The 22,670-nt window shown below is 45.7% G+C and overlaps 2 protein-coding genes across 7 annotated transcripts; one reads left to right on the plus strand and one right to left on the minus strand.

Annotated features, from left to right (window-relative positions):
• Nucleotides 1–685: 685 nt before the first annotated feature.
• LOC135505258 (non-structural maintenance of chromosomes element 4 homolog A-like) lies at nt 686–13,856 on the minus strand. 6 transcript variants are annotated; one of them, XM_064924462.1, is made up of 12 exons: nt 13,010–13,737; nt 12,756–12,839; nt 12,116–12,451; nt 11,416–11,496; nt 10,728–10,858; nt 9,690–9,838; nt 7,536–7,635; nt 7,108–7,198; nt 5,232–5,326; nt 3,239–3,287; nt 3,027–3,112; nt 686–891 (listed from the first exon to the last, which is right to left on the minus strand). In XM_064924462.1, the coding sequence occupies exons 3-12, from the start codon at nt 12,348–12,350 to the stop codon at nt 823–825; spliced, it is 1,086 nt and encodes a 361-aa protein (XP_064780534.1). In that variant the 5' UTR covers nt 12,351–12,451; nt 12,756–12,839; nt 13,010–13,737; the 3' UTR covers nt 686–822. The 6 variants fall into 6 exon arrangements, with proteins under 6 accessions (XP_064780534.1, XP_064780537.1, XP_064780535.1 ...); XM_064924465.1 differs by lacking the exons at nt 12,756–12,839; nt 13,010–13,737 and adding an exon at nt 13,780–13,856; XM_064924463.1 differs by lacking the exon at nt 12,756–12,839 and having other exon boundaries at nt 13,010–13,738.
• A 1,307-nt stretch (nt 13,857–15,163) lies between these two features.
• On the plus strand, nt 15,164–22,399 carry LOC135505257 (coiled-coil domain-containing protein 177). The gene is made up of 3 exons (XM_064924458.1): nt 15,164–17,056; nt 19,373–19,564; nt 20,678–22,399. Exons 1-3 carry the CDS (start codon nt 15,656–15,658, stop codon nt 20,858–20,860), a joined length of 1,776 nt encoding a protein of 591 aa, XP_064780530.1. The 5' UTR covers nt 15,164–15,655; the 3' UTR covers nt 20,861–22,399.
• The last annotated feature ends 271 nt before the right edge of the window (nt 22,400–22,670 follow it).

The following is a 22,670-nucleotide window of genomic DNA, read 5'->3' on the forward strand; positions in this document are numbered from 1 at the left end:
CACCCATTATTTACATCTTGAAACGTCCCCTTTAAACCCATTATTTACAAGATGAAACTGAAACGTCCCCTTTAAACCCATTATTTACATCTTGAAACGTCCCCTTTAAACCCATTATTTACATGATGAAACTGAAACGTCCCCTTTAAACCCATTATTTACATGATGAAACTGAAACGTCCCCTTTAAACCCATTATTTACATCTTGAAACGTCCCCTTTAAACCCATTATTTACATGATGAAACTGAAACGTCCCCTTTAAACCCATTATTTACATCTTGAAACGTCCCCTTTAAACCCATTATTTACATCTTGAAACTGAAACGTCCCCTTTAAACCCATTATTTACCTGAAGTTACATGATGAATGATTTCCACCTAAACACACACAACATAGGAATGCGTTAAAATCACTATCAAACACAGCTGGTAGCTGAAAAGCACAGCAGGCTGGCAGGAACATCTAAACCCTTTGGTCAAAAGGATTGTGGGGAACTATAGGCTTGAAGACTTCTGCAAAGCAGAAACGTTGTATATCTGGGTACCAGGAAAAGAAGCCCTGGCGAGCAGCAATAATCTCTCATTCCTTGATCTGATTGTGATGTGTTAGCTCAGCAAAATATATGTTTAGGATGTGTAGATCACCCTCATTTTCTTCCTTGAAGTCAAACACACAATCACTGTCTTGGGTTCACACTCTTTAATCAAATAATACAAAAAACCGCGAACAAGACCTATGAATAGAAAACTAATATTTATAGCTAAAGTTAAAGTCGATAAAATTCTCTAATGTTTTAAAAGGAAATAGCTGTTATATCAGCGTCATTCTGTGTGCTGTGTGCTGGGAGCATGGATCAGTGGCTCGGTGATATCAAAGGCCTCAATTAACTCCTAGAGAGAGAGAGAGAAAGAGAACAGAAGAAAACAACATCATCCAACTCCTTCAGAAGAAAACAGTTGATCATCTTGTAATATAACATCATCATCATCATCCAACTCCTTCAGAAGAAAACAGTTGATCATCTTGTGATATAACATCATCATCATCCAACTCCTTCAGAAGAAAACAGTTGATCATCTTGTGATATAACATCATCATCCAACTCCTTCAGAAGAAAACAGTTGATCATCTTGTGATATAACATCATCATCATCAACAACTCCTTCAGAAGAAAACAGTTGATCATCTTGTGATATAACATCATCATCATCAACAACTCCTTCAGAAGAAAACAATTTATCTTGTGATATAACATCATCATCAACAACAACAAACAACTCTTGCTAATTTTCCCACCAACTTCAGACACCCTCTAGCGGTTGGAGGATTAAATGACCTCGAGCTCAACATTTAAATAGGTTGGTTGGTAAATAATGGTGCATTTTGCAACTCAAGATACCCTTCTAGCTAGCTGACCACCGATCATTGCAGTTTATGTAAGTTAAATTAGGTTTTGAGAGTTTTCAGAAAAGTAATATATATATATATATATATATATATATATATATATATATATATATATATATATATATATATATATATATATATATACACACACACACACACATTTTGTGGGACACGATGTATATTGTAAAATTCGACTATATTTCGGTGAAGAACCATTTTTAAGAGTCTACAGGATGGCGCATCGGGCATCGGTCAACGGGCATCGGTCAACGGGCATCGGTCAACGGGCATCGGTCAACGGGCATCGGTCATCGGGCAACGGGCATCGGAATGAGAAGTTGTCAGCCAAGCCCTTTTTTACTTTACCGGGAGGATCGTCAACTATCTAGTAAACACTTCGGATACGAGGTTGGTGTCTCTTTTTCTGAACAAAACATGTAAAGATATATTCATTTAATTAACAAATTAGTAAGGTGGCCAATAACTGGGGCCCGAATGCCAATAATAGGCGGCTAAACCGCTTATCGAAAAGCTGATCGTTGTTAGAAAGTCCACTGAAATGTCAAACATGCGAATTGTTTTTAACGACACCAATAATCCCAAAACATTGACATCTTCGATCACAAGGTAACACTGTTGAAGGTAATATATTTCTTAACAGCTGTTGAATACGCTGATAATACAGGGTGCTACTCTGCTGTTATAGACTAAATTATATACGGAGAAAGAGTTACAAGAAACTATGCTAAAAATCAATGTGTGTGTGTTCTGTTCCAGTGGGTGTGTGTGTGTGTCCCTGTCCCAGTGTGTGTGTGTGTGTTTCCCTGTCCCAGTGTGTGTGTGTGTGTGTGTGTGTGTGTGTGTGTGTGTGTGTGTCCCTGTCCCAGTGTGTTTGTGTGTGTGTGTGTGTGTGTGTGTGTGTCCCTGTCCCAGTGTGTGTGTGTGTGTGTGTCCCTGTCCCAGTGTGTGTGTGTGTGTGTCCCTGTCCCAGTGTGTGTGTGTGTGTGTGTCCCTGTCCCAGTGTGTGTGTGTGTGTGTGTCCCTGTCCCAGTGTGTGTGTGTGTGTGTGTGTGTCCCTGTCCCAGTGTGTGTGTGTGTGTCTGTCCCTGTCCCAGTGTGTGTGTGTGTGTGTGTCTGTCCCTGTCCCAGTGTGTGTGTGTGTGTGTGTGTCCCTGTCCCAGTGTGTGTGTGTGTGTGTGTGTCCCTGTCCCAGTGTGTGTGTGTGTGTGTGTCCCTGTCCCAGTGTGTGTGTGTGTGTGTGTGTCCCTGTCCCAGTGTGTGTGTGTGTGTGTCCCTGTCCCAGTGTGTGTGTGTGTGTGTCCCTGTCCCAGTGTGTGTGTGTGTGTGTCCCTGTCCCAGTGTGTGTGTGTGTGTGTCCCTGTCCCAGTGTGTGTGTGTGTGTGTCCCTGTCCCAGTGTGTGTGTGTGTGTGTCCCTGTCCCAGTGTGTGTGTGTGTGTGTCCCTGTCCCAGTGTGTGTGTGTGTGTGTCCCTGTCCCAGTGTGTGTGTGTGTGTGTCCCTGTCCCAGTGTGTGTGTGTGTGTGTCCCTGTCCCAGTGTGTGTGTGTGTGTGTGTGTGTGTGTGTGTGTGTGTGTGTGTGTGTGTGTGTGTGTGTGTACCTTCCAGCTCTTGGGGCTGATAGAGATGACACACTGCTGCCTGTTCGACGCTCCTCCAGCCTCCACCTCCCCTTCCTCCACGGGGGCTGTCAGAGATAAAGACAGGTTAATGATGGCTTACGAACAATCAACACTATCGTGCAAAAAAAACGATAACCCCAAACAAATTAACAAGAAAAGTAATTTTGTCACAATAGGAGGTTCTCTCTTACCGATACAAGGAAGTTTGTGGTTATCCAGGTACATTTTCGCCAAACCATCCTGAGAAACACAAACAACGCCGTCACCAACCATCCACGTGACATTTCAAAAGGAGAAGTGTTGGAGACAACAGTGCCTTGAAGTGGCTTCCTGCTATCTAATAATAACATCTAGCTGACACCTCCTATCCAGGGACGAGCCCAAACACACTTCTTCCTATCCAGGGACTAGCCCAAACACACATCCTATCCAGGGACTAGTCCAAACACACTTCCTCCTATCGGGGACTAGCCCAAACAGACTTCCTCCTATCGGGGACTAGCCCAAACACACTTCCTCCTATCCAGGGACTAGCCCAAACACACTTCATATCCAGGGACTAGTCCAAACACACTTCCTCCTATCGGGGACTAGCCCAAACACACTTCCTCCTATCGGGGACTAGCCCAAACACACTTCCTCCTATCCAGGGACTAGCCCAAACACACTTCATATCCAGGGACTAGCCCAAACACACATCCTATCCAGGGACTAGCCCAAACACACATCCTATCCAGGGACTAGTCCAAACACACTTCCTCCTATCGGGGACTAGTCCAAACACACTTCCTCCTATCGGGGACTAGTCCAAACACACTTCCTCCTATCGGGGACTAGTCCAAACACACTTCCTCCAATCGGGGACTAGTCCAAACACACTTCCTCCTATCCAGGGACGAGCCAAACACACTTCCTCCTATCCAGGGACGAGCCCAAACACACTTCCTCCTATCGGGGACTAGCCCAAACACACTTCCTCCTATCGGGGACTAGCCCAAACACACTTCCTCCTATCCAGGGACTAGCCCAAACACACTTCATATCCAGGGACTAGCCCAAACACACATCCTATCCAGGGACTAGCCCAAACACACATCCTACCCAGGGACTAGTCCAAACACACTTCCTCCTATCGGGGACTAGTCCAAACACACTTCCTCCTATCGGGGACTAGCTCAAACACACTTCCTCCTATCGGGGACTAGCTCAAACACACTTCCTCCTATCAGGGACAAGCCCAAACACACTTCCTCCTATCCAGGGACTAGTCCAAACACACTTCCTCCTATCGGGGACTAGTCCAAACACACTTCCTCCTATCGGGGACTAGTCCAAACACACTTCCTCCTATCGGGGACTAGTCCAAACACACTTCCTCCTATCCAGGGACGAGCCCAAACACACTTCCTCCTACCCAGGGACTAGCCCGAACACACTTCCTCCTACCCAGGGACTAGTCCAAACACACTTCCTCCTACCCAGGGACTAGCCCAAACACACTTCCTCCTACCCAGGGACTAGCCCAAACACACTTCCTCCTATCCAGGGACTAGCCCAAACACACTTCCTCCTATCTAGGGACTAGTCCAAACACACTTCCTCCTATCCAGGGACTAGTCCAAACACACTTCCTCCTATCCAGGGACTAGCCCAAACACACACTTCCTCCTATCCAGGGACTAGCCCAAACACACACTTCCTCCTATCCAGGGACGAGCCCAAACACACTTCCTCCTATCCAGGGACGAGCCCAAACACACTTCCTCCTATCTAGGGACTAGCCCAAACACACTTCCTCCTATCAGGGACTAGCCCAAACACACTTCCTCCTATCCAGGGACTAGCCCAAACACAGTGAGGATCTACATTTCAGTATATTGTGATCCCTCACCAGAATAAACCCCTCTTCACCCTGACCAGAATAAAACCCTCTTCACCCTGACCAGAATAAAACCCTCTTCAACCTGACCAGAATAAAACCCTCTTCAACCTGACCAGAATAAAACCCTCTTCAACCTGACCAGAATAAAACCCTCTTCACCCTGACCAGAATAAAACCCTCTTCAACCTGACCAGAATAAAACCCTCTTCACCCTGACCAGAATAAAACCCTCTTCACCCTGACCAGAATAAACCACTCCTCACCCTGACCTGAATGTAATGCCTGCAGGATAAACCACTCACCCTGACCAGGAAGGAGGTGTGGAAGATGTTCTCCACCGAGCGGGAGAAGGAGGTGGGGTCTATGACAAACTCATAGTAGGAGATGGGAGATGTGGCTGGAGATACACAGGGAGAAAGGTACATCACAAATAGCTCCTTAAAACCAACTAATATCAAATCATTTCTAACCTAATTCTAAAAATGTCAGAGTTTTTATAAAACATTTTGTTACACCTTATAGGATGTTAATTCACTACTCTAGAATGCAGTGAAATACGGGTCATAGAAGGTGCTAGTAAATTAATGCCTAAACCTTGTTTTCTTGAGCCTATACCATTATGAATGACATACAATTAAATCATTAGCTTGTTCTCTACAATAGTACACCCTTAATATGCTTGTACTTTACAGTGCTGATGAAATACGAACGTAGGGCTGATCCCATTTAGACGACTGATCGATTGTTCGGTCGAAAGGGCTGTTGGTCGACCGAGATTAATTTAGTCGGGGCAGTGGCAAATATATTTAAAATGTATGGCACACGAGACACCCATCTCATTCGAGCCTGTCTCAGTGGACCGACCCAAGTTATTTCTACATAGTAAACGAATGGCAATAGAAGTTACTTTTAGAAGTTACTTTTTTAGGTCTGTATCATTTAGATAAGAGTTTTGATTAAACCACATAAATACACATTTTGAGATATGAAGACTATTATAAATTAAATTAAATCGTTCCACGAAAATGTGCATGTAAAAAAAATCCTAACTGGCGGGGGAGATCAGTCGAAAATGCTACGTTAACTTAGCACTCCAAGGTCGCCGACCTCTGTTGTAGCCTATTAGCGACTTTAGGACCTTACCTTTATTTAACTAGGCAAGTCAATTAAGAACAAATTCTTATTTTCAATGACGGCCAAGGAACAGTGGGTTAACTGCCTGTTCAGGGGCAGAACGACAGATTTGTACCTTGTCAGCTTGGGGATTTGAACTTGCAACCTTCCGGTTACTAGTCCAACGCTCTAACCACTAGGCTACCCTGCCGCCTTCATGGCAGAATCTGCGTAAAAACCAGCACCAGCGGGAACAGGTTCTCTTCTGTTTCGGCTACAGTATAGGCTCCATTTAGTTTTGGATTTCTTGGGTTTAATTTAGGAACAGCTCATGTTACCACACACGATCCTGCAGCCACACCAGCTAGCCTGTCAGTTTCTGTTGGAAGTTAGCAGCCGTTCCTCCCACCAAGTTCGACCCGAGCAGCGAGTTCGACCCGAGCAGCGAGTTCGACCCGTCCAGCGAGTTCGACCCGTCCAGCGAGTTCGACCCGTCCAGCGAGTTCGACCCGTCCAGCGAGTTCGACCCGTCCAGCGAGTTCAACCCGAGCAGCGAGTTCAACCCGAGCAGCGAGTTCAACCCGAGCAGCGAGTTCAACCCGAGCAGCGAGTTGTACCGAGCAGTGACCAAGATGAGGATTCCTTTTGGATGGAAACGGTTGTCAATAAAGTTGTGAATTGGGAGCTTAAACAGTGGGCGGGGCCTTCTTGTTCTACACCAGGGACCACTTTGCCCATGGCCATAATGAAATGACATTCCCTCTAATCATTCTAAATTCTCAGAGTAAATCGGCTGTAACTTTCAAACCATACATGCTAGAGAGACATACAGTTTGGACTTGTGTTTTTATGATTCTAATTCTCTATTTAAACGAACATATTTTCAGAAATGTTACTAGTCAACAAATCCTTGATTCCTCTCGAAGCCCATTGGAGCAGAGGATCTAAGGTCCCTCCCCCTAGTCGGTCTTGTTTTGTTTGTTTTTTTCCAATTGTAAAGGGACTTTGGGTCGTTGAAAAGCGCTATATAAATATGTTATTAGAATAATAAGAGCCATGACTTACGGTCGTCAAAGAAGTAGCTCCGCAGGTATCCCAGAATCCTCTCTACCTCCTTCTCTGTAGCTTCCTGGTGAGACTCCTCCATCCTCTTCAACTGGAACAGACAATGACATAAAATATTGATTAATTTATTTAACCAGGTTTGTTTCCTTGACATAAAAAAAAAGAAGACATTTTTTCCAAAGCAGAAATATACAGTTAAAACCAGGGCAGTAAACCCTCATCGTCAACAGATGGACAGACATACTAAACACATACATCCTGGCTCATCAAACTGATCTCCTTTTTCCAAAGCCCTATTATATAGTAACTATATAAAAACACCAAAAAGGCCATATCACAATACTGGACAATACACAGCCAAGCCAGACCAAACCAAGGTGTTCTGGGATGGCCTGGTGACTCAGCACAACAGGGTTAAAGCCGGAGACCTGAGTGGGCATGATCCTCTTGGCTTCCTTGCCAGGAGCTTTCCTCTGTCTCTCTACCCTCTGGCGAGGCGGCGGTAGCTCAGCCAGGAACGATCCCATCCTGGTAGAGAGACAACACAAGAGAGTTAGAAAGAGCGTTTTTAGACATATTCTCGTGTATATTTAGGTGAGCGGTCACTTTTGGCCCAAAGAGGTGGAGGATGATGTTTGCGTTTGCAGAATCACTGATCGACAAAATCAAACGACTTGTTATGTGATCAATAGTAGCACTTCTGGGCCTCGCCATGCGGAGACTGATGCCCTCAAACACACTGATTCACGCATAGTGGAAAGAGGGGGCAGTCCTGGAGCAGCACCGAGCTCTGCTACCTTCTGCTCTCTAAACACACACACACACACACACACTTACATATAGTGGAAAGAGGGGGCAGTCCTGGAGCAGCACTGAGCTCTGCTACCTTCTGCTCTCTAAACACACACACACACACACTTACATATAGTGGAAAGAGGGGGCAGTCCTGGAGCAGCACTGAGCTCTGCTACCTTCTGCTCTCTAAACACACACACACACTTACATATAGTGGAAAGAGGGGGCAGTCCTGGAGCAGCACTGAGCTCTGCTACCTTCTGCTCTCTAAAACACACACACACTTACATATAGTGGAAAGAGGGGCAGTCCTGGAGCAGCACTGAGCTCTGCTACCTTCTGCTCTCTAAACACACACACACACACTTACATATAGTGGAAAGAGGGGGCAGTCCTGGAGCAGCACTGAGCTCTGCTACCTTCTGCTCTCTAAACACACACACACACACTTACATATAGTGGAAAGAGGGGGCAGTCCTGGAGCAGCACTGAGCTCTGCTACCTTCTGCTCTCTAAACACACACACACACACACTTACATATAGTGGAAAGAGGGGGCAGTCCTGGAGCAGCACTGAGCTCTGCTACCTTCTGCTCTCTAAACACACACACACACACACTTACATATAGTGGAAAGAGGGGGCAGTCCTGGAGCAGCACTGAGCTCTGCTACCTTCTGCTCTCTAAACACACACACACTTACATATAGTGGAAAGAGGGGGCAGTCCTGGAGCAGCACTGAGCTCTGCTACCTTCTGCTCTCTAAACACACACACACACTTACATATAGTGGAAAGAGGGGGCAGTCCTGGAGCAGCACTGAGCTCTGCTACCTTCTGCTCTCTAAACACACACACACACACTTACATATAGTGGAAAGAGGGGGCAGTCCTGGAGCAGCACTGAGCTCTGCTACCTTCTGCTCTCTAAACACACACACACACACTTACATATAGTGGAAAGAGGGGGCAGTCCTGGAGCAGCACTGAGCTCTGCTACCTTCTGCTCTCTAAACACACACACACACACACTTACATATAGTGGAAAGAGGGGGCAGTCCTGGAGCAGCACTGAGCTCTGCTACCTTCTGCTCTCTAAACACACACACACACACACTTACATATAGTGGAAAGAGGGGGCAGTCCTGGAGCAGCACTGAGCTCTGCTACCTTCTGCTCTCTAAACACACACACACACTTACATATAGTGGAAAGAGGGGGCAGTCCTGGAGCAGCACTGAGCTCTGCTACCTTCTGCTCTCTAAACACACACACACACACTTACATATAGTGGAAAGAGGGGGCAGTCCTGGAGCAGCACTGAGCTCTGCTACCTTCTGCTCTCTAAACACACACACACACTTACATATAGTGGAAAGAGGGGGCAGTCCTGGAGCAGCACTGAGCTCTGCTACCTTCTGCTCTCTAAACACACACACACACACACTTACATATAGTGGAAAGAGGCGGCAGTCCTGGAGCAGCACTGAGCTCTGCTACCTTCTGCTCTCTAAACACACACACACACACTTACATATAGTGGAAAGAGGGGGCAGTCCTGGAGCAGCACTGAGCTCTGCTACCTTCTGCTCTCTAAACACACACACACACACACTTACATATAGTGGAAAGAGGCGGCAGTCCTGGAGCAGCACTGAGCTCTGCTACCTTCTGCTCTCTAAACACACACACACACACTTACATATAGTGGAAAGAGGGGGCAGTCCTGGAGCAGCACTGAGCTCTGCTACCTTCTGCTCTCTAAACACACACACACACACACACTTACATATAGTGGAAAGAGGGGGCAGTCCTGAAGCAGCGCTGAGCTCTGTTAGCTACCCTCTGCCAGGCGTCCTGGGGGAGGTACCCGCCGCTCGCTCCACCCTCCACATCTTCATCTTCCTCCTCCAGGCGATTCAGACCCATGAATGACAGCTGGTGGACCAACAGACACACAAAGGATAAAGGGTTAGAAATCTGACAACCAGTAACCTTCACCTTCGTCACCTACCCCATCCTCCTCCTCTACCTCCCCCATTCCTCCTCCTCTACCTCCCCCATTCCTCCTCCTCCCCCATTCCTCCTCCTCTACCTTACCCATCCTCCTCCTCTACCTCCCCATTCCTCCTACTCTTCCTCCCCATTCCTCCTACTCTACCTCCCCCATTCCTCCTACTCTACCTCCCCCATTCCTCCTCCTCTACCTCCCCCATTCCTCCTCCTCTACCTCCCCATTCCTCCTCCTCTACCTCCCCCATTCCTCCTCCTCTACCTCCCCCATTCCTCCTCCTCTACCTCCCCCATTCCTCCTCCTCTACCTCCCCCATTCCTCCTCCTCTACCTCCCCCATTCCTCCTCCTCTACCTCCCCCATTCCTCCTCCTCTACCTCCCCCATTCCTCCTCCTCTACCTCCCCCATTCCTCCTCCTCTACCTCCCCATTCCTCCTCCTCTACCTCCCCCATTCCTCCTCCTCTACCTCCCCCATTCCTCTACCTCCCCCATTCCTCCTCCTCTACCTCCCCCATTCCTCCTCCTCTACCTCCCCCATTCCTCCTCCTCTACCTCCCCCATTCCTCCTCCTCTACCTCCCCCATTCCTCCTCCTCTACCTCCCCCATTCCTCCTCCTCTACCTCCCCCCATTCCTCCTCCTCTACCTCCCCCATTCCTCCTCCTCTACCTCCCCCATTCCTCCTCCTCTACCTCCCCCATTCCTCCTCCTCTACCTCCCCCATTCCTCCTCCTCTACCTCCCCCATTCCTCCTCCTCTACCTCCCCCATTCCTCCTCCTCTACCTCCCCCATTCCTCCCCATTCTTCATTACCAGGTGTTCAGCAAAGGCTGCGGGGTCGAAGGCTGATCCCTCTGCGTGTAGCTGGCTGGCCTTCTCCTTCCCCAGGTCTGTAGCCAGGACCAGGAGCTGTGCGTCTAAAGCCGCTTCACGGGCCTGACGGACTGGGAGAGAGGAGACAAAACAGAACAGTGAGGAAGAAGAAGACAGGGAGGAAGAAGAAGAAGCAGAAGAAAGGGAGGAAGAAGAAGTAGAAGAAAGAGAGGAAGAAGAAGAAGTAGACAGGGAGGAAGAAGTAGACAGGGAGGAAGTAGAGGGAGGAAGTAGAAGTAGACAGGGAGGAAGAAGAAGTAGAAGAAAGGGAGGAAGAAGAAGAAGTAGACAGGGAGGAAGAAGAAGTAGACAGGGAGGAAGAAGAAGTAGACAGGGAGGAAGTAGACAGGGAGGAAGTAGACAGGGAGGAAGAAGAGGGAGGAAGTAGACATGGAGGAAGTAGGAGTAGACAGGGAGGAAGTAGACGTAGACAGGGAGGAAGAAAAAGACAGGGAGGCTATTCGATTAAGATAGTATAACATCCTTCCTCTGAATGACCACTGATTTAGACATTACTAGATAGGTTAAAGCAGGTTAAAGCAGGGGTCAGGCTCTCACCAATCTGACTATGTTAGATCAGTGGTTACTTCGAGGAAGGAAGGAAGCATGATGACAGATCCTATCATACCTTCTGCAAACAGTTTGTTGGCCTCCTCCAACACATCTGTCAGTTTGTTGTTTGTGGGACTCAACATGTCCTCTCTGTTCTCTGGGAAGAAGAGAGAAGAAATCGATTGGTTACTAAAAAGGTACAACAGGTAGAAATTACTCCCCCATTTCCTGGTTGATAAAATGAGATCACATTTGCAGAATAAAAATGATATCATATGGGAAAACAAGTCATGTAGAGAATCATTGAACAATCTAAACCGCTGTGAAATAGAACCAAAATACAGCTAGTGTGTTCAGCTGTTGGAAGATGATGCTTTAGACTTGCTTTCAATGAGAATAACAGATCTAGAAATCACATTTCTATGTGAATTTGGTCAGGTTGCCCACAAAGTTACCTACTGGACCTTTTAACTTGCCAGGTGTCCAGGCACCTGGGAGTTTTAACACAACCAGTCACAGGCCAGCATCTGCCTCCAGATTCTCCACCCTTCTCCCGAAGTGGACCCTTACACACGCCCCATCATGGATTTTTTTTTTTTTTGTGGTAATTCCCTCCAGCCAATGCTTATACCAATCCAATACTTTTAAAAATCAATGACAAGGAGAATACCGTTTTTGAAAAGAGTTGTGGCCAATGGATACCATTTCCAGACAGTTCCCACTACCGTTGCATTACATTGGAGTCATTTAGCAGACCCCTCGTATCCACTACTCACGTTGAACAGAGTTGATGAGGTCCCTGTACTTGCTCCTGATCTCTCTCCTCCGTGCCGGATCATTGTCCTCATCCTGCATGTCTGCTGGGCCGGCCTCATCATCATCACCTCCGCCGGCTACTGCATCCCCCCGATCCGCAGCCACTCCTCTGGCGCCGCCTCTCCCCCCAGACACACCGTTCTGACGGGGAGCACCGGTACCAGATTCATCCCCTCCTCGGCTGGCTCGCCTCATCTTGGATACGGGTGTTTTTGGTATTTTGTGCGGTCGGTTGATTGGTTGGTTGGTTGGTCGTCCGCCCTCGTCTATCCTATTGGCTTCGCCCCTCTTACAAGCTAAGGTGAGGGGACCAAGTGTTGATGAGATGGTTAGCTTAGTATTCGGCAAAGTTGAGGTCAATTTGAATTCAGGATGTAAACTGAGATTCTAAATGCAATTAAATGTTTTCCTCGATGATTTTCAAAAAAGGACATTTGAAAGTGTTATTGGGAATTCAGTTAGCAAACTTGAATTGACTCAATTATAATATGGTTGAGACCACCACGGTTATCCAGATGTTCCTGCAATAGCTAGTTAAACATCAGTTTAATAGCGTCAAATGTTTGCTATGCATGATTGTTGAAATACAAAATTACTGACCTTACATTTTTGCTGTTTTCCCGTTGTTGTTGTTTTCTTTGCGTTTTGTTGCTACAAATTTGACCTAATTTGACTTTAACGTAGCTATCATCCGCAGTCAGATAAAGAAGTTATGGCGATTTCAAATCACACACTTGCTAGGAGGTTTTGACTAGATGGTATACAACTTGCTGGCTACATAATCATTTATATGTTCGATTTCCTAAAAATTAACTTTATACTATAACATATAATATATATATATACATACTCACAGGAGAGGCTTTGTTGAGAGCCCTCAAGAGTCAATCAGTTTATTTTTGCAGGCATGTCTGTGTTTGGCACGAATCGACTGCTTGAAGGCGGAAGTTTTGGTCGGAGGACTTGCGGAGCCGCATTCAATATCGAAACGTTTCCTAAACGTTGGTGAACAGCGCGAATGGAAGTGATATCCTAACACATCATATTGGGCCATAACGAATGTTAATTAACCAGTGCTTGATTTGGGATTCATTTTTTATTTTTATAAAACTGCAATATTTTCTCTGGGCCGTCAATTGCCTGCTTGGTTGAAGAGGGGGACTCGCTTAGGTTCCCCAAAAGGGTAGAGTGGATCCTGATTTTCATGACTATAAAAGCCCTAATTTGACAATTTGGAAAAGCGTATTTAGGCGCATTCTCAAACTGGAACAGTCTAGTGGCACATATACATCGGAATTCACAGGCTACTGTCAAATAAAACGCGAACAACGCGGAATCGGGATATGAACGCACCGCCTCCGTTTCTATTAAATGTCAGAGCCCGCCTTAATTCCGCTTTATCATGTTTTTTTTGCCGCCATCTGTGAATCCGGGTCGGTGATAGGCGACTTTGTTTTATAAAGGAGACTCAGTATTCAGTTCCCCCCAAAATGTGCAGATAAGGCGCACAGGACTGCTCTGGCCTAAATCAAGCACTGCTAAACCTATGTAGGTTATCACTATACAAATATAAGGTAGTTCAGAACTGTAAATACTGATGTGAAATAGAATAAACAGAACATACCTCCCTATTAAAGTCAAATTATCCAAACGTCTCGGATATTTTGTCAAACCAAACACCTAAACGCCGTGTGCGTGAATGTACCTTTCCGTTTATGTCTATAAATGACCACCCGATGGCGACAAAAAAAATTACCATTCATTTATTTTTTATTTTAAAAAATATATAAAACCACAAATGTAAACAATTTTCTTGTCTGTCCACTGTGAAAACACGTATTGTAGAAATAACAAATGACCTTGATTTCCTAATAGAAATGGGAGATGTCAAGAGCATGAACTTTTTGCGTTTTCTATTGGAGGTCACCCCATCCAGGGAAAGTCAACCGATTGAGGGGGAAGAAATAATCTATTGGGTATAAATAATCTATTGGGAATAAATCATCTATTGGGTTGAAATAATCTAATGGGAACAAAGAATCTATTGGGTTGAAATAATCTATTGGGTTAAAATGATCTAATGTGAAGAAATAATCTATTGGGAAGAAAACATCTATTGGGTTGAAATAATCTATTGGGAATAACTAATCTATTGGGTTAAAATTATCTAATGGGAAGAAATAATCTATTGGGTTGAAATAATATATTGGGACTAAATAATCTATTGGGAAGAAATAATATATTGGGTTGAAATAATCTATTGGGAAGAAATAATCCCTCTTTTCCAGAGAAATCTTTTGGGTTTTGCAGCCATGGTCACAACAAAATAGCGACGCTGAGTTTCCACCGGTAGGCAATGTTTTGAAAGGTCTCTCTCTCCTTCTTCTTCGTATTTGACAGCTATCAAAATACTGAACGCATTTCATAAGAAATATCGATTTTTACTTGCTATTTTGTTGTTGTTGTGGTACCTGTTGGTTTGCCTGTCTGCGATGCGATGGTGTCCATAGTAAAGGCTAATGCTAGTTAGCTAGTTAAGTAGCTATAAAGCACGCTAGTTAGCTAGTTAAGTAGGTGTAAACACGCTAGTTAAGTAGCTATAAACACGCTAGCTAGCTAGTTAGTTAAGTAGCTATAAAACACGCTAGTTAGCTAGTTAAGTAGCAATAAGCACTCTAGCTAGCTAGTTAAGTAACTAAGCACTCTAGCTAGCTAGTTAAGTAGCTATAAGCACTCTTGTTAGCTAGTTAAGTAGATATAAGCACTCTTGTTAGCTAGTTAAGTAGTTATAAGCACTCTTGTTAGCTAGTTAAGTAGCTATAAGCACTCTAGTTAGCTAGGTAAGTAGCTATAAGCACTCTAGCTAGTTAAGTAGCTATAAGCACTCTAGTTAGTTGAGTGCTTATAGCTACTTACCTAGCTAACTAGCTAGCTAGCTAAAGTACCTATAAGCACTCTAGCTAGTTATTTAAGTAGCTATAAGCACTCTAGTTAGCTAGTTAGTTAAGTAGCTATAAGCACTCTAGCTAGCTAGTTAAGTAGCTATAAGCACGCTAGCTAGCTAGTTAAGTAGCTATAAACACTAGCTAGATAGTTAAGTAGCTATACTCTCTCTAGCTAGCTAGGTAAGTAGCTATAAACTCTAGCTAGCTAGTTAAGTAGCTATAAGCACTCTAGCTATCTAGTTAAGGAGCTATAAGCACTCTAGCTAGTTAGTTAAGTAGCTATAAGCACTCTAGCTAGCTAGTTAAGTAGCTATAAAAACTCTAGCTAGCTAGTTAAGTAGCTATAAGCACTCTAGTTAGCTATTTAGGTAGCTATAAGCACTCTAGCTAGCTAGTTAAGTAGCTATAAGCACTCTAGTTAGCTATTTAAGTAGCTATAAGCACTCTAGCAGGCTAGTTAAGTAGCTATAAACACTCTAGTTAGCTATTTAAGTAGCTATAAGCACTCTAGCTAGTTAGATAAGTAGCTATAAGCACGCTAGCTAGCTAGCTGTCATGGGAGAAAGCAGTCCGCCGTCTCCGACGCTGCACTTGGATCTCGACAACTTTGATACGACGGACGCCGAGGACAGTACGTATGTTTTAACCAGTCCGCGGTCATTGGAATCATGTGCAAGACTCGGCGTCAAACCCGTTCAACTTTTAATAAAATCTCTAAGCGATTTCGTTGATGACAACGTAAACCCAGAGATCCCGTTTAAGGCAATGACGGTTCTCTACGAGGCGTACGAAAAGGAAGGCAGGGGGATTTTACAGCTGTGCCGTGAAGAGAGAGAGAAGATTCTTTTAGAAACGGAAGAAAGACGACCGTCTCTTAAACTGTCTGCCCTCGAAACTGTCGTCGAGGTAGAAAGTCGGAACTCTCTCGAAGATCCCAAATCAAGAGAGGACTCCTGTGATGGTAGAACGCAAAATAATCCATCTGTGGACGACAGCCCCAGAAGGAAATCTGTGAGCAATGGCAGGTCCTCCTATTCTGCTGCTATCACCAGAAAACAAAACAGAAACAGCTTGAGACCAACTGACAAGAACATGATGGTGTCCAGCCTAAGTCTTGGTGACCTCCGACACTCCCCAGCCACAGAAAGACAGTTGGAGAGGCTCACTCGAGACGTCCGGAAGAAGATGAATGTCACAGTCCCAGAGAAAGACCGTAAGATAGCTGCTCTGATGTTGGTGAAGCACCAAGAGAAGCAGACCAGGCTGATGCTGAGCCAGCAGGAGGAGCAGGAGAGAGAGGAGGCCCGGAGGCAGGAGGAGGTGCGACGGGTCCAGGCGGAGCGCAGGAGGAAGGAGGAGCTGGAGAAGAGCATGCAGCGGTGGCAGGATGGGCTGGAGGCGCGGAGGAGGCAGAAGGAGCGCCAGGAGAAGGAGTTGGCCGGTCAGCGCGAGCAGGAGGTGCTACTGCGGGAGGATCGCTGGAGGAGGCTCACAGAGGAGCAGGAGGTGCGGAAAAGAGACAAGAAAGAGATGGCGAGGAGAGAAGCGGAGGAGCGCAAATGCCTCCAGGAGCAGCTGCTCAAAGACATGGAGCGTCTGGAGCAGGCAGGGAGAGAGAAGGAGGAGCAGCTGTCGCAGGAGAAGGAGCAGAGGGCCAGGAGGAGCAGGGCGATCCGAGAGAGGAGGGAGAGGAAGAGGCTCCAACAAGAGAACCAGGGGGAACATCTCAGATGCCTCCTCCTGAAGCGGGAGGTGCAGCAGCAGTTGGAGGAGGAGGAGGCGCTGATGAGGAGTGCCCTGGAGGAGAAACTGCAGCGCTCCTGGGAGAAGAGGGCCCAGGCAGTGGCGTTGCGGCTCACGGAGCTGCAGGAGAGATCGGCCAGGGAGGAGGAGCAGATCCAGAGGGCCCAGCTCCGAGCCTCCTGGCACAGCAAACAGCAGCTCAGAGAGAAAGAGGCAAGGACATCACACAGATATACGTAAACCCTCCACACAACTGTACACTATAATACATGCCATAAACAATACTGGAAAGTGAGCACACACATTCCCACAGTCCCTGGCATACTATACTAGCCAGAGTACTGTTCTCTTCAGCTGACATTCCACTCCTTGTCATTGACAAAAAGACTGGCCTTTTCAGCAATCTTCAATTATGAACATTGTATCATTAATGAGCTCAAGGAGATCAGAGGATTTGATCCTGATTTAATTAAGAACCTACGCAGCCATCTTCCAATCACAATGTTTCTGCAAATTAGACTGATAGGAAAACGTTCTAATTTCATTCATAAATGTGATTGTTAACATTCTAGCGTGTTAACATTCTAGCGTGATACATTTCATTGTCAACATAGACAACTGGAACGGGGAGAACAGAGGATTCCTGTTTATTTAGGTTTTTAACTAACCAGCCAATGGGATCACATAACACCAAAGAAGCTCTGGACCGTTCAAGACTTCCCAGTGCTTTGTGAACACTGTAACTTGTTTTATATCCAGCAGACAAGGTGCTTCTTTCTATAGGAGTCGCTCCAAATAAGTGACATGGGGCCCCCTGAGTGGCGCAGCGGTCTAAGGCACTGCAGTGCTTGAGGAATGACCACATGGGACAAGACTACCAACTCTCTAGAGACAGCAGGAGCGGTAGAGATACTCTTAATGATCGGCTATGAAAAGCCAACTGACATTTACTCCTGAGGTGCTGACTTGCTGCACCCTCGCCAACCACTGTGATTATTATTATTTGACCATGCTGGTCATTTATGAACATTTGAACATCTTGGCCATGTTCTGTTATAATCTCTACCCGGCACAGCCAGAAGAGCACTGGCCACCCCACATAGCCTGGTTCCTCTCTAGGTTTCTTCCTAGGTTTTGGGCTTTCTAGGGAGTTTTTCCTAGCCACCGTGCTTCTACACCTGCATTTCTTGCTGTTTGGAGTTTTAGGCTGGGTTTCTGTACAGCACTTTGATATATCAGCTGATGTACGAAGGGCTATATACATAGATTTGATTTACTAGCCTGTCCAGCATCTCACCTTTACTAGCTTGTCCAGCATCTCACCTTTACGAGCCTGTTCAGCAGCTCACCTTTACTAGCCTGTTCAGCATCTCACCTTTACTAGCTTGTCCAGCATCTCACCTTTACGAGCCTGTCCAGCATCTCACCTTTACTAGCCTGTCCAGCATCTCACCTTTCCTAGCCTGTCCAGCATCTCACCTTCACTAGCCTGTCCAGCATCAAATCTTTACTAGCCTGTCCAGCATCTCACCTTTACTAGCCTGTCCAGCAGCTCACCTTTCCTAGCCTGTCCAGCATCTCACTTTTACTAGCCTGTCCAGCATCAAATCTTTACTAGCCTGTCCAGCATCTCACCTTTACTAGCCTGTCCAGCATCTCACCTGTACTAGCCTGTTCAGCATCTCACCTTCACTAGCCTGTCCAGCATCTCACCTTTACTAGCCTGTCCAGCATCTCACCTTTACTAGCTTGTCCAGCATCTCACCTTTACGAGCCTGTCCAGCATCTAACCTTTACTAGCCTGTCCAGCATCTCACCTTTACTAGCCTGTCCAGCATCTAACCTTTACTAGCCTGTCCAGCATCTCACCTTCACTAGCCTGTCCAGCATCTCACCTTTACTAGCCTGTCCAGCATCTCACTTTTACTAGCCTGTCCAGCATCAAATCTTTACTAGCCTGTCCAGCATCTCACCTTTACTAGCCTGTCCAGCAGCTCACCTTTACTAGCCTGTCCAGCATCTCACCTTTACGAGCCTGTCCAGCATCTCACCTTTACGAGCCTGTCCAGCATCTCACCTTTACGAGCCTGTCCAGCATCTCACCTTTCCTAGCCTGTCCAGCATCTCACCTTTACTAGCCTGTCCAGCATCTCACCTTTACTAGCCTGTCCAGCATCTCACCTTTACTAGCCTGTCCAGCATCTCACCTCAGCAGGATGGGGCCTTTTTATTAGGACCTTTACTAGCTTGTCAAGGGTGGATCGCTAAAATAATAGTTATGATCACATTTCCTCAGATTAAATATTAGGCCTGTGAACCCCTTTACATTTTGCAGAGAGATGGGGAGGGGAGGGGGGTATAGGGTTAGAATCCCAGTGATGCCGAGACAATCTGACAGAAATGAGCCTGCAACTGGAGGGTTAATGGCATTAGAATCTCAGGTGCCACTTGATGCCGTTGTGCTCGAGCAAGACACTTAAACCCTAACCAACTCACATCGGACAATAACGTTCTATTGTATTTGTCCAGGTACTGGCCCAGCTGAGTCAGCGTCGTATGGAGCAGGCAAGCCAGAACGCTCACACCCAGAGGAGGAGCAGGGCACAGCGGGCACAGCAGGAAAACATGGAGAGACTCCTCTGCCACCAGCGCCTCCTAGACAGTGTACAGAGAGAGGAGGAGACTGAGAGACAGCTGAGAGAATGCTGCCTCTCCCTGAAGGTGTGGTGTTAGGGGGGGGGGGGGGGGTATTGGAGAAGGTGTGTGTGGTGTTGGGGAAGGTGTGTGTGGTGTTGGGGAAGGTGTGTGTGGTGTTGGGGAAGGTGTGTGTGGTGTTGGGGAAGGTGTGTGTGGTGTTGGGGAAGGTGTGTGTTGTGGGAAGGAGTGTGTGGTGTTGGAGAAGGAGTGTGTGGTGTTGGAGAAGGAGTGTGTGGTGTTGGAGAAGGAGTGTGTGGTGTTGGAGAAGCTCTGTGTGGTGTTGGGGAAAGAGTGTGTGGTGTTGGGGAAGGTGTGTGTGTTTGGAGAAGGTGTTTGTGTGGTGTTGGGGGAAAAGTGTGTGTGGTAGGGTGTGTGGTGTTGGGGAAGGTGTGTGGTAGGGTGTGTGGTGTTGGGGAAGGTGTGTGCGGTGTTGGGGAAGGTGTGTGTGGTGTTGGGGAAGGTGTGTGTGGTAGGGTGTGTGGTGTTGGGGAAGGTGTGTGTGGTAGGGTGTGTGGTGTTGGGGAAGGTGTGTGTGGTGTTGGGGAAGGTGTGTGTGGTGTTGGGGAAGGTGTGTGTGGTAGGGTGTGTGGTGTTGGGGAAGGTGTGTGTGGTAGGGTGTGTGGTGTTGGGGAAGGTGTGTGTGGTGTTGGGGAAGGTGTGTGTGGTAGGGTGTGTGGTGTTGGGGAAGGTGTGTGTGGTAGGGTGTGTGGTGTTGGGGAAGGTGTGTGTGGTGTTGGGGAAGGTGTGTGTGGTGTTGGGGAAGGTGTGTGTGGTAGGGTGTGTGGTGTTGGGGAAGGTGTGTGTGGTAGGGTGTGTGGTGTTGGGGAAGGTGTGTGTGGTGTTGGGGAAGGTGTGTGTGGTGTTGGGGAAGGTGTGTGTGGTGTTGGGGAAGGTGTGTGTGGTGTTGGAGAAGGAGTGTGTGGTGTTGGAGAAGGAGTGTGGTGTTGGAGAAGGAGTGTGTGGTGTTGGGGAAGGTGTGTGTGGTAGGGTGTGTGGTGTTGGGGAAGGGGGTACTTTTATTTAATTTGGAGGGAACCCGGGTTCCATTTGGGACAGACGTTCAATTATGTTACTGTAAAGTGTGTCTCAGCGATTTTTAAATGTACATTAAATAAAAGTTTGATTTTTGATTTGAAGGAGCGTCGGAGGGAGCGTCTGCAGAGGCAGAGAGAGGAGGTGCAGGAGGAGGCTCGTAGAGTGGCTCGCGCCTCCTTCCATATGAGGGAGAAGGTGAGGGAGGCGACGGACGGCAGGACTTTCCACCAGATGGCTCTGCAGGCTCAGCTCGCTGCCTCCCTGCTGGACCGTGGAAAAATATGAACATTCATCTGTGTTTTTACATTCAGCACGACACACAAATACTAAAGACATGTAGAACAAACCACTACACACAAATACTAAGAGATGTAGAACAAACCACGACACACAAATACTAAGAGATGTAGAACAAACCACTACACACAAATACTAAAGACATGTAGAACAAACCACGACACACAAATACTAAAGACATGTAGAACAAACCACTACACACAAATACTAAGAAATGTAGAACAAACCACGACACACAAATACTAAGAGATGTAGAACAAACCACGACACACAAATACTAAGAGACGAGTACAAATTGATAGGGCCCGGTTCAGATATGAGCTACAACAAAGCTTGTAAATGGCCTGGGCTGCTTTGCTACATTCATGTTTGTTATGTTAATACCTTGGATTCTTCCATTGGCAAGTAAATACGAGGTGCTACTTCTGAAACAATAGATCTATTGAGGTATTCTTCAAAGTGTTTGGATTGCTTTGTAAGGGAATGATGAGCTTAGACTAGTTTAGGTAACTTGCTGATATCAATTTGACTTGCAGACAATCCTGGTCTTGAATGTAGGCCGGAACTAGATTTAACTACACACATAAAATATACTGTCTCTGGGAATAGTTATGGTATAATAAATATGTACTGTAGTTCTACTGTAGTTGTACTGTATTTCTGTAGTTCTACTGTAGTTGTACTGTATTTCTGTAGTTCTACTGTAGTTGTACTGTATTTCTACTGTAGTTATACTGTAGTTGTACTGTATTTCTGTAGTTGTACTGTATTTCTGTAGTTGTACTGTATTTCTGTAGTTATACTGTAGTTGTACTGTATTTCTACTGTATTTCTACTGTAGTTGTACTGTATTTCTGTAGTTCTACTGTAGTTGTACTGTATTTCTGTAGTTCTACTGTAGTTGTACTGTATTTCTGTAGTTCTACTGTAGTTGTACTGTATTTCTGTAGTTCTACTGTAGTTGTACTGTATTTCTGTAGTTGTACTGTATTTCTGTAGTTGTACTGTATTTCTGTAGTTATACTGTAGTTGTACTGTATTTCTACTGTAGTTCTGTATTTCTACTGTAGTTATACTGTATCTGTACTGTAGTTCTACTGTATTTCTGTAGTTATACTGTATTTCTACTGTAGTTCTACTGTTTCTGTAGTTATACTGTATTTCTACTGTAGTTGTACTGTATTTCTGTAGTTATACTGTATTTATACTGTATTTCTACTGTAGTTGTACTGTATTTCTGTAGTTATACTGTATGTATACTGTAGTTATACTGTAGTTCTACTGTACATTTTTACTGTAGTTTAAATGGGATCTATTTTTTCAAGATCATTTTTCTGATATAGATTTTATTATTTATTTATTATTAAAGTGTCAAAACAGACATTGTTTTACTATTGTATCGTTGCTCAGGAAAATGTTTATACACTTTATTCCAGTATTTCTCTAGTGATTTATTTGTTGTTGTAACATCTAGATCCTGAAAATGTATTTTTTTGTTACATCTTTAATAAAGATTTTCTCGTGTAAATGTGATCTCTGCTGTCCTGTTACAGAACAGCTCTAATGCTGTGTCGTCCGACTAGTGCAGAACCTCTTGGTAACAGTACCGTGACGCGGTATTGTCCCTGACCTGTGACATTACAAGCTGTCGGTGACAGCTAGTCCAGCAACATCTGACATCGGAATAGAACAAACATATTCAAAAACAATCTAGCTTTATTATCAACAATTTACATGTCATGCTATTTTATATATAGTATTTTCAGGGATAGTTATGATAAAGCATTGATAAAAAGTT

Source organism: Oncorhynchus masou, chromosome 18 (genome assembly GCF_036934945.1).
Source record: "Oncorhynchus masou masou isolate Uvic2021 chromosome 18, UVic_Omas_1.1, whole genome shotgun sequence".
NCBI classification, from domain to species: Eukaryota; Metazoa; Chordata; class Actinopteri; order Salmoniformes; family Salmonidae; genus Oncorhynchus; species Oncorhynchus masou.